We start from the raw sequence: 12,129 nt of genomic DNA, 5'->3' as shown, positions 1-12,129 counted from the left end.
TTTGGGACTTGTTTAAAAACAGCACAATATCCCCCCACTTTGTTTTTATAATGTTATAAGCGAAGCATATTTATTAACAAGACTTTAAAAACAGGGATGGCAACATCCATAAAAGCGAAGCACTGAAACAGTAGGACAAACGGACATCATCACTTGTATGATGTCAGAACTGAATAATCAGAATATAAATGTATAAGAGTAGAAGCAAAATTCTAAGTAAATTTTGTTGAAAAATACATAATAATGTCTATGTACATACTTACATTTTTATGACTTGATTGTAGAGTTGCTTCGCTTATAATAATGTACTTTGCTGTTCCAAGGAATCAATATACCAAAATTCAGATCAATCCAATAATTACATCACATAAAAATTTTTTGGTAAAAAAGTAAAAATTAAATATGTTTATAATGGACGTACGGACGTTCTTGTAATGATTATAGAGTTGCTACGCTTTCTAAATCGTACCTAACTACTACAGGAATCACCATGCAAAGTTTGAAATCGATAGGAAAATTCTAACATGCCTAAATTAACGAAAAAAGCTATCCGTTAGGAACGGACCGACACTAATTATAGAAAAGATTTGCTTTTTGAAAAGTATGTCAAAATAAAACGCCCTTTAATTAGTTAGCCCTTTTCGTTAATTTAAACAGGTGTGAATTGTCCAATCAATTTCAAACTTTTCATGATGATTCCCATATTCCTATATTAAATTATCATGACACTTGTTTTAATGTTCGTTTGTCGTACCATTTTAGAGCTTCGCTTTAATGGATGTTGTCATCCTTGTTTAATCATCATCTGGAATGTACGTCAATCTATCGTCCATATTTGCATAGGATAACATTTATTTACAAGGGTATTAATACATATCATTGATTACTGTACTTTAAAATCTTATTTTTAAAGTAGCTTCGCCCCAAAAATATAATCTGTATGGGTTGTTTTGTCCCGCCATTTATAATGTAACTCCTACTTTTTTGTCAGGGATCTAAAGGGATAAGACAATGAAATATAAATTTTTATAAAAATGCAATAATTAAACACAAAATTACCCCTTCTGTAGATCACAATTTGTGGTTGAAACATTCGGACATTTAATTTAATGCACCAACCAATCAAATTCAATAGAAGTCTCCAAAACTGAATAAAACATTATTATATTGGAGACTAATTTAAAAACAGCACAATGTCCCGTCCCGTCGTTTTTTTAATGTTCTAAGCGAAGCATATTTACAAGCAAGTCTTTAAAAATTGGTATATCCATAATAATTACCCTTTAATTAATTAATTTTTGTCCGAACTTGACATTTAATGTCCAATTACTCTACATGTGTTTATGTGTGTGTATTCGTTTGATTTATTGAGCTATGCTTTTATGAATGTTGTTATCCTTGTTTAATTAGAAACTCAACTTGTTTAATTATCTCAAGTTTATATTCTAACAAGGATTACAACATCCATAAAAGTGAGGCTCTGAAACAATAGGACAAACAAACATTAACACTTGTAGAGTATCAAAACTAAATAAATTTAATATAAATGTATGTATATGTCTAAATAAAATTGTAAGTATATTTTTGGCAAAAAATGCTTAAATACAGGATAATGTGTAAGGCCATGTTTACATTCTTAGGACTTGATTATAGAGATGAATTGCTTATATCATTGTACCTTGTTGTTATGGGTAAAAATCAGTATATGTAATTATATCATATAGTAAAATTTGCTGTCAAAATTAAAAAAAATAGCATGTTAAAATGGACGTACTGACTTTCTGTTAACGATTATAGAAATGCTACGTTTCCTAAATCATACCTAATTGTTATAGAAAAAATCATACAAAGTTTGATATCTGTTAAGAAATTATAACATGTTTAAATTAACAAAAAAAGGGTATAGTCCTTTCCACGACATCCCTCCATAAGGAGCGATTCTTCGTATTCTTAAAATGGCTTTTTATAGGTTATTTTAGGTTAGGTTAGGTTATATTGTGTTAGGTGATTGCCCCACAGGGTTAAGTAATTGGCCCCGCAGGGGCTAGAAATAGGAGAAAAGCTACTGTGAAAAATACGAAGAATCGCTCCTTATGGAGGGATGTCGTGGAAAGGACTATACCCCAAAAAAGCTATCCGTTAAGGACGGACCGACCCTAATTATAGAAAAGCTTCGCTTTCAAAAATGTCAATAGACGTGCAGAATAAAATGAGACAAATTAACAAGGACATTCCTGATTCATGGACGTGAATAATAATTTGTGTGATGAGATGTTAAATCACATAAATAATACACAATTTTTAAGATAATTTATGTACTAAAATATGGCTCAAGAGGCAGTAATTTTTTTTTGGTTGTAAAAGTTTTAAAATCAAAATTTCTCCTATTTTTGTTGTTTGAAGATCATTTTTATAATGTAGCTGCGCTGCCAACTTAACATAACATCTTGTATTGGTATTCTCCTCATTATTAATTACATTACTCCTCCCCCTCGTAAAGTTAAGGATCTGAACATAAATTTTATTTTAATTTGTCGTAAAAATGTGGAAAATACGCGATATCAGTGGCATGTTTTAGGATTGTGTAGAAGGGTGTCAACGCCCTCCTTAAAACTAATATTGGGAAGGCCTGTCTTTCACTTTTTTCAATCGCTAACGGTTGCACCAACTCCTGGTGAAGCACTGTGCACGCCACTGCTTTTTTTAGATATTTTCATAGAAAAGTAGATCCGTAGATTTAGAAAATCTTAGCTAAAACTTTAATTAAATTATATTTCGATATGATTTTCATAAAATAATAATTTTTTAAAAAGGTATAAGAAGAAAATTATCTTTAGCTTGTTTACGCTGTGAAATTATGGTAATATATATGGTTATTTGAAATTCATCTGCTTTTCCTAATTACATTAACTCCCCAACTCTAATTTTCATACAGGAAGTGTTTTATTGTCCAAAATTTTTCTGTCAAGGATAACTAACAAACAAGTTTTAAAAGTTAATAGCATTAAATGTGAACACAAAATAACGCATAGGGTCCTGCAGGGTAAATGCCCTATTGAAAGTACCAGAAACATTTTTGGTCCATGTGAGGGAAAATATCCCAAATTGTTTTTACTTTTTAAATCTTTTTTTAAACCTAATCAAAAAACACTCTACTAAAAAAACTAATTCTAAAGCACTATAATTAAAAGTGCTGAGTTTGCATGAAAGGTATGACTTTAATTTTTAACCTGATGGTATAAATTATTGAAAACTGCAGTCTGCACCTGTTTCTTGTAATTTCATCCTTACTCAGGGATACAGGGATAAGTAAATAAAAAATAAATTGTTTCCACTAAAATAATTTAAATGTTTACAAACAAAGTTTTCTTGTAATTTAAAGGTTGATTATGTTATCCTTTAATGATCTATAATTGTTTATAGTACTCCCAAGACACTATCAAAAAAAATATTTGCAAAAATTAAATTTTAAAAAAATCTTAAATTATTTTTAAAATATCTGTTTTTACCTTTAAAAATACATTTACTCTTAAAATGAGAAAAAAGTTGTATTTAATACAATAAAATTTCTTTAAAATTATGATCGGTTTGCATAGCATATTATTAGAACTGTTATGAATAGATTATGATTAGACCTTTTCAGAAATACTACTATTCAGAAAATCTACACAAATGCAAAATCTACGCATGACCATAAATACATTCCATACATGTATGAAAATACAAAATTTTACCCTTCTTTTAAAATTTATACATATACGTTAAAAATATTACACTGAATTCTGCCCATTTAACACAATGATCAATAGATATACTTTAGTTAAGTTTAAGTTGGGTTCCTTAATTTTTATTGTGGTTAGGTTAGGTAAGACTCCTAAAAGGGTTAAGCCACTTACAGAGGCTATATGCAATTATTTGGTCGAATTCTTTATGGGTGGAATTTCAAAAGAAATTGTAGTTAGATACATAAACAAATAGACAATTATACAAATACATCAAACTTATCGTTTACACTTCTTTGTAACTTTGATGTTTAAATCCTTTGTCCTGGAGTGCAGCTGTTCTCGGACTCATCCTGTTCCAAAAGATTACAGGAAAGCGTAGGAGGAGAGATATTGAGGATTATACCTTTGATCTTTGGGACACAATTGAAGATTTTCAGATCATTGCTTTTAAGGGTAAATCAATTATTGTTAAACCATACAGTATAATTATATGAAGAAACCATACAATAAAATTATATAAAAATTTGGTGACCCTATATATCAATCACTTTTTAAAAACTAGTTATAACTAATTCATAAATATTTAAATCTAATATTTTCAATACTTATTATCTATATTTTGTATTTGATGTAATTATTATTTTAATTTAACAACTAATATTTAATCTTATTACCTAATTTTAAATGCATGCTAAAAACAATTTTTTAAAAAAAATTATAGAATTTATCACATACAAATTAAAAAATAATTGCACTATTGAAATATTTATAAAAAGTTTATGTTCCTTTCAAGAGAGAGATAAAATTCTAATTAATTTTAGAAAATTGTTCTCCATTTTTGTAGTTTACATGTATTTTTTTTGTATTTACACATTACACATAGATAGCTTTAAATTAGAAAAAAGAAAGATTTCTGAAATAATTTTAGATGATTTGAAAGTATGACAGATTATAGAAACTATATTCCTTATTCCTACGATTACAACTATGACCAATATTACTATGATGATATGCAAACTAGTGGTTCCAGGGATGAGATTTGGTTAAATGTCGTCATTTGTGAATTTTTTCACGAAATTTTGAAAGATTTTCAAGCAGTTCAGAAATTTCTATAACATTTTTTTTTCTAAAATAATCTTTATTTATTACTCTTATATACTAAGAGATATAAGTTTTCCGGAATTGTAATGTAGGGAGTAGATTTGAAATCTGCATCAAATTTTAAGGATTTTTTTTATAAAATTCGTTTTTTGTATAATTCTTTATCTAAAAGCGGAAATACAAATTAAGTTAATTAATTTTGACATCCGTGATTGGTGGATTTAAAAAATCTGCGCTCTGATTGGATGTCGTACATCATTCAACCAATTAGAGCGCAGGTAGTTTAAAATCCACCTATCCTATTGGTCAAAATTAATTAACTTAAAATGTATTTCCGCTTTTAGATAAAGAATTTTACAAAAAACGAATTTTATAAAAAATCCTTAAAATTTGATGCAGATTTCAAATCTACTCCCTACATTAAAATTCCGGAAAACTTATATCTCTTATTATATACGATACTAGAGGCCTCTAGGGGTACTTGAGGGAAAGAGGGGGAGGGTGTGATATGTCCTCCACTTTACATTTTAGTTCTAAAATTTTTGAAAGAAAAAATTTTGAGAGGGGGGATTTTTTTTTCAGTGACGATTTATCTTGAGAGGGTTGAGGTACCCTCCACGAAAATAGTCAAAAACCTTTTCTAGACATATATAAAGCTTCACTGTAAAGAAGAGCCATATCGATATAGCGGTTATCAAGATCTTAAAATATAAATAAATAAAGACAGGCAAATATCCTGATAAATAATTACTTTATAAAACTACAATGATTTTTTGTAATGAATGATGACATTTAATGAAATTCTCGAATCTCCTTGCAGTAAAGTAGAAAAGGGTCCAGAGGTGTCAGATGTAAAGGGAAGTGAGGATGGCTATGGCTATAAACATACTTTTATCAATGAGTTTTTCGAATGCAAAGACGGATTTAGGTTTTGGAAAAAATGCCATATTTTTTACACTTTTAGATTGCTTAAATAAAACAATTAGAAAACTTTTTTGCATGTATTTTAAACAAAATACATAAATTAGTAGTTTATAGATAATTTGCTTTAAATACACAATACAAATTTGATAAATTTTTGAGGAAGCTAGTAAAAGTGGCGGCACAGTTTATGACGTCAAATAAAACTAACCAATGAGAGGCCACTATAAATTTTACCATTGTTCGATTACAGTGTATACTGGCCTCTCATTGGTTAATTTTTTTTGACGGTATAATTTGTGCCGCCTTTTTTACTAGCTTTATTTTTGAGACATAATAACAACACGCAACCTCTCTCTCTTTCAATAATTTCAATGCTTATTTTTTTATCATTTAAAAGGATTTGTATTTTTTTTTTGTATCTAGCGCATTTTTTTCTTAAAAATTCTAGTATTGGTTTTATTTCAATTATTCTCTTGGCCGTTGGGGTGATGTGGTATATTTTATATGAAAAAATTGTGGGCGCTGGAAAACGTAGTTTTTCTCAATCCAGGTTTCTTCAATATAATTTGCTCTCTGATTAAGGATTCTTATTCTAATGAACGATTATAACTGTACAAAATGTTAAAAAAAAATTTAACAATTTATATTCAGTTTTCTTAACCATTCTAACAGGTAGAAAACAGCTATAGATAGACTATTTTGCCTTCAACTTTTCTGCAAGTCAAACTGTACCGTAGTTCTGAACAAGAAAATAGACGATAAATTGATAACACATTACTACTTCTGCATAAAAAGATTAGACTTTTTGTTTAAACCAATCAACCAAGATTTAATAAAAGTACCCAATGTTATCGAGCCAACACATGAGAATACGGGATTGTAAAACTTTGAGTACCAGATAAATTCAAAGTCCAATGACCCCTCCCTCCCTGAGTTGTTTTTGACTTGTTAAAAAGTTTTTCTTCAAGTGATCTATCGCTGTTTTAAAAAAAAAGTTTTTATCTCTATCTTTCAAATGCTTTGATCAAAATAATTTGATGAAAAAACTTATAGGGCTTCCAACTGAATAGGATTAAGAAAAAATAATACGTCAATTGAGTTAAATAAAATCTAATTAACTCTAAATCTTTGAGCAAAATATTATTGAAAATTTGATATTAAAGTTTTACTGATGTTGTAAAGGCTCTAATTGATCTTCCTTTTACTTCTTTGGAACAAGTTATTTTAACGGGTAATTTATTCATAAATTTTTAGTAGATTTTTCTTTTAAAAATGAATAATTGAAAACAATAAAAAATACTCTGCATGCTATATATACAATAATACATATACAATTATGTACAAATTTACTTATAAATTATTAGTATAGCGGTAATAATTTTTTAAATCATATATAATATAGTATATTAAATGCCAAAAGAAGAAATCAATTAGGAAATAATTTCAAATAATTAAATAAAGTGTGTTTATATAAATTTTTAATTGTAATGCTCTATTAAACGATTAACAAATATTTTACTTTTTGGTTGGAAAAAGTAAAAATAAATCGTATCTAGAATTAGTTAGCTGTAGATATTATAATTTTCTAAAAAAAAAAAATTTACAACAAACCTAGTAGTCTTTAATCGTAGTTTTAAACTTTAGTGAAAAGTTTTATGCTAACTGTAGGTTTTACTAAGAAAAATTTATGAAGTAATTTTGTTGTAAATTTTCTTTTTTTTTCTAAAATTACTCACAACAAATTTGTACAGCATTGAAGCATCTCTGATAATAACTAACAAAATTAGACAATCTCAACACAAACTGGTGGCTGGATCTGTAAATATTCATAAACATAAACACACTAACACACCCACAACAGCTCCTTAGAAGTAGAAACAAAATGGCCGACAACGACCCAATGATGGCAATGGACAGCAAACAAGAGTCTGCAGCTGTTCCCAACTATAATATGGGTTATCAGTCAATGATGGCTGGCTATGACAACGTATATGGAAATGGTTATAATGTTGCTTCGCGCCCAAATTATTCCAATTTTGCCCACCGCTCCGGCGGCGTTGCGGCTGGCGGTCAGACAGGCGGAAATTCTGGTAATTCTGTAGCAGCTAACAATGGTGCAGCAGGTGGAGCAGCTGGAAATGGCGGCACTGATTATGACTACATGGCTGCTTCTGATGCTTTAAACCGGCAAATTTCACATGGAATTGGTGTGTCAGGCTATGGCGGCGGTTATGGTGGCAATGCTGGCTATGGCGGCGGGTATGGCGGTTATAACGGCGCCTCAGGAGCTGGGGCAAGATTTGGGGGAGGAGGAAGTGGTTATGGAGGCGGCGGTTATACACCCGTTAATGTTCTTGGGTCTGGCTATGGAGCAGTTTGTGGGGACGAAGGTTTGAATCCTGCACTTGTTTTGGGAACTCTTGTTGGGGCAGCTGCAGCTTTTGCTGTTCTTTTCCGTCAGGTCACCTTGGGAAGGAAGAAAAGGAGAGATTTTGGTAATGATGATGGCTCATTTGGGTTTGATGGAGTTGTAGGATGGTTAGGAGATTTAGCTTGGAATGGTGAGTTTTAAATATTTAATTACTAACATTTTAGTTAAATTACACTAACACTTTAGGTGATGGTTATAGCTTTAAAACACAAAATATGCTTTTTACATTATACGTATTTTTTAAATCGTAACCGATACGTTTTGTATAATATTTCTTAAAGCCATCTCTGAAACTTTCAAAGAGCCGAGTACAAAAGTCAAAAATGGCTGAAAATTCATCTGACAGCGATGATTCAACTATGCTCGCTGTTGAGAGTAGACAATCACCAAATTATAACATGAATGGTTATAGAACTCTTATGATGAATAATTGGGGGAATCAATATGGACAAGGATTTCAATATGGCGGCGGTTTGGCGGGACAAAATCAATATGGCGGCGCTATGACTAGTCAAAATCAATATGGCGGCCCTCTGGCTAGTAAATATGTTGCTAGTGCGCCTGGACAGAGCCAATATGGCGGAAATTCGTTTGCTCAACGGACTGGAGGGTTAAATTCAGCGGACAAGGGCAGCCAAGGGACTGTGGGTGGCGGACAGGTTGACACCACAGCTGCTGGTAATGAACCTACTGCGGCTGGTGGACTAAATCAAGCGGCCAACAGCCTTGATTATGACTACACTGATGGATCTGCCGCCCTGAATCCCACAAACCGACGGATAGCAGGAGGCGGGGTTGGAATATCTGGCTACGGCGTTGGAGGGGGATATGGTTATGGGGGCGGCGGTTATGGAGGTTATGACCGCAGCAGCGGCTATGGCCATAGCGGCGGTGGCTATGGTGGTCACAGTGGTGGGGGATATGGTGGTGGCGGCGGTTACGGCGGCTATACACCAATTAACGTTCTCAGCTCCGGTTATGGCGCTGTATGTGGCGATGAAGGTTTGAATCCTGCCCTTGTCTTGGCAACTTTGATTGGATCGGCCGTAGCATTTGCCGTTCTTTTCCGACAGGTGACCCTTGGTCGCAGAAAACGGCGAAATTTTCCAGACGAGGATCCGATTTCTTCAGGATTTAATAATATTATTGAAATATTTTCTGATCAAATGTGGAAAGGTAAGGAGATAAACTAGTTAACTTTAAGGTTTAATATTCTTAAGAAAATATTATTGAACAAATACGATTGAAATTAATATTTGTTTTACGTATATTTATGTTCTTATGAAATGTTGGTTTACTATAAATAGTTATACATATTACGATTATATACATAAGTGTTTATTATGTAAGATTAATGATATAAAAATTCTTTTGAATGATAATAACTTTGATAATGTTGTCTAACATTTAATAATTAGCACATCGTATTATAGACAGCTAATAAATAAAAACATTATAAGATTAAAACTAGTTTTGTTAGCCCCAAGGAGCTGAATGATACTATGCTATACGTGATTTTACAGTATTGCTTAGGACTAGTTTCAGCGGATATTAATCGGTGTGAAAGCCATACTAGTTATAGTTATAAACCTATTCTACTTCATGGAGAACCATATTGGTTCAAGAGGTTAGGGATATCCTTTGCTAGATTAAGATACATAGACAAATAGACATCCTGTTGCTTTTATATAATAATTATAAGCATTAACTTGTTGTAGACATAAGTTAGATTTTATATAAGTTAGCTGCCCCACTTATTGATATAGTTTTTCTTGTTGTATTTGACTGGTTTGTAATCACATGAAGACCAAAGTCCAACCCTAATTACAAAGAGGGCAGTAATTTTAATCTAAAATTACATAAATCCGCAAATGGGTATTCTAACAAACCTTCGAAATGTATTGGAATAGCAATTAACAAATTTATATATGTTCTTTGCCGCCCTAAACCTGCAAGGCTTTCCATAATTTAATTACGTTCGCCAATTTAACTAAAAGCATTAGTATATTTAAGACAAATAAAGCATATTTCTAAAGATTTCTTTAACGATATGGCATAAACACTTTGTTATGGGTGAATGGATTTGATGTGAACAAGTCTATAATAACAAAATCACATCCTTTAATATTATAAACCCCTTCCAACTATTACATAACTTGCGTAGGGGTGTATCATCACTTTCACAATATCAAATTATCAGATTATTATTACAGCACAAACTGTCTTTGCATCATTTTCTTCATTTAAGAACTGTTATATATCGGCTATTGGGATTTTGTTCATGTGAAACACATTGCGGATATAAGAATATGCGTAAGTGATAATAGCACACTCTATAAATTGCGTAGCATACATAGATTTATTACCTTAGATGGTCAACCAGACACAAAAATCCGTCAAATTAATAATGGAAATTCTTGTTTTTATCAAGTCTCATATGATTCAATCTAAGAGTATGAGCGACTAAATGTTTGGAAGATAGTTTTTTACTAAGCTAAGTTTTTTCCTAAGATATTAATCAACATATGAAAAAATAATTGCACTTTGAACTAAAATGTAAAAGTTTAATGACCATTAATGTGGTCGGATTGTTCCTACGCTCTTGTAATGTTTGCAGAAAAGTAATAAGCACATTGGTTGAGCTGTAGATGTAAAATTCTACATTTATTAATCTAAAAATGTAGGATGGTTGGCGGGGGCATTAATTGATTTATCTGCCATTGTCCTCTCCCTTCCCCAAATGTTTCAACACTTTAAAATAAAATTTCTTCATTTCCTCTCCATAATTGTACATTTAGACACGTAAATGGTCAAATTATAATGGTTTAATTGTAAATAGAGACAAGTTTTGTAAAGAACAATTACTATACAAAATAAGGATTTACTTTTCCATTAAGGGGCAAAAAAGATTCATTTAAAAAACTGGCTAGGAACCGTCATAAAAATGCTTATTATATTAAGACAATTAAAAAATTTAGAGTTATATTCTTATTTTTCCTATCTGAGATTAACAATATATCAAAGTATAGATAAATATATATTAAGTTCTTATGTTTGTGAATTAGTTTGTAAATAAGTTGAAAACAATAAGCAAATTATATGTATATATTGCCTTTTTAAAATTTACTTTTATGCTAATTTGCAAGAACACTGGCAGTGTCGAGCGTGGTTTATTTCTATGCGCTGATGAGACCATACTTTATGTTATAAGGCTATTTGTATAACCATTCTTGCTAACCACCTATAATAATACAGAATTTTCACCCCCCCCCCCCCATTCTTCCCTAAAGCGTAGCTTATAATCTTAGCTATAGCGTAGAAATCAAAAGGATTGCGCTCCTTAAATTGTTAAAAATTGGAAATATTACATTAAAAGTTGTTTTTGATATTATTAATTTATAAATAATGCTTAAGCTTCTAAATATCTAGCGTTTAGTATAACATTTTATAAAAAAAATCTAGAACTAGATTTTTTGATTTAAAATAATACTTTAATTCCCCTGTTTTCGACAAAAAAGTGTTTGCTGCGTTGCTTATGGCCATTATTATTCTCGTTTTTTTGTTATCAGTTTGTTTTTGTTGTACAGTCCTTTAATGTAAAATAACCCAACTTTCTTCTAGATACATGTGTAAACTTATAAAAAAAGGTGTTTAAACAAATATGCAGAATTAAAGTTGGTTTTCTATATATACTTTCTCAATATATATACATAATATGTATATTCCTTTTTAAATCTCTAAATAACTTTATTTCTCGTATTCATTTGAATCCGGTGGATAGGAACCAGTTCTCATGAATACGAAAAAACTATGTCTAGCATCGTATTATATCCAGTTTTCTACGAATATAGAAATGTACAATCATAAGATTAAAACTATTTTTTTTAGCCGGTGCCTTCGGCACCACGGGGCTAAAAAAACTAGTTTTAATCTTATAATTGTACATTC

General features: G+C 30.8%; 1 protein-coding gene across 4 annotated transcripts in view; it reads left to right on the top strand.

Annotated features, from left to right (window-relative positions):
• LOC145319405 (uncharacterized) overlaps nucleotides 1-12,129 on the top strand; it is a 55,238-nt gene that overhangs the window by 23,920 nt on the left and 19,189 nt on the right. Inside the window, exon 2 of one of the 4 annotated variants that reach the window (XM_080161527.1) lies at nucleotides 8,484-9,357. The exons of 2 other annotated variants lie outside the window; for them this stretch is intronic. In XM_080161527.1, coding sequence (XP_080017653.1) covers nucleotides 8,505-9,357 — 853 coding nt within the window. In that variant the 5' untranslated portion in view covers nucleotides 8,484-8,504. Of the gene's footprint in view, nucleotides 1-7,537; nucleotides 8,312-8,483; nucleotides 9,358-12,129 lie in introns of all 4 variants that reach the window. One more of the 4 variants, XM_080161529.1, reaches the window with a different exon arrangement.

Source organism: Acartia tonsa, chromosome 5, assembly GCF_053477335.1.
Source record: "Acartia tonsa isolate MP-2025a chromosome 5, ASM5347733v1, whole genome shotgun sequence".
NCBI classification, from domain to species: domain Eukaryota; kingdom Metazoa; phylum Arthropoda; class Copepoda; order Calanoida; family Acartiidae; genus Acartia; species Acartia tonsa.
Note: the sequence above shows the minus strand (reverse complement) of the source record. Positions and strands in the feature narration are given on the sequence as shown.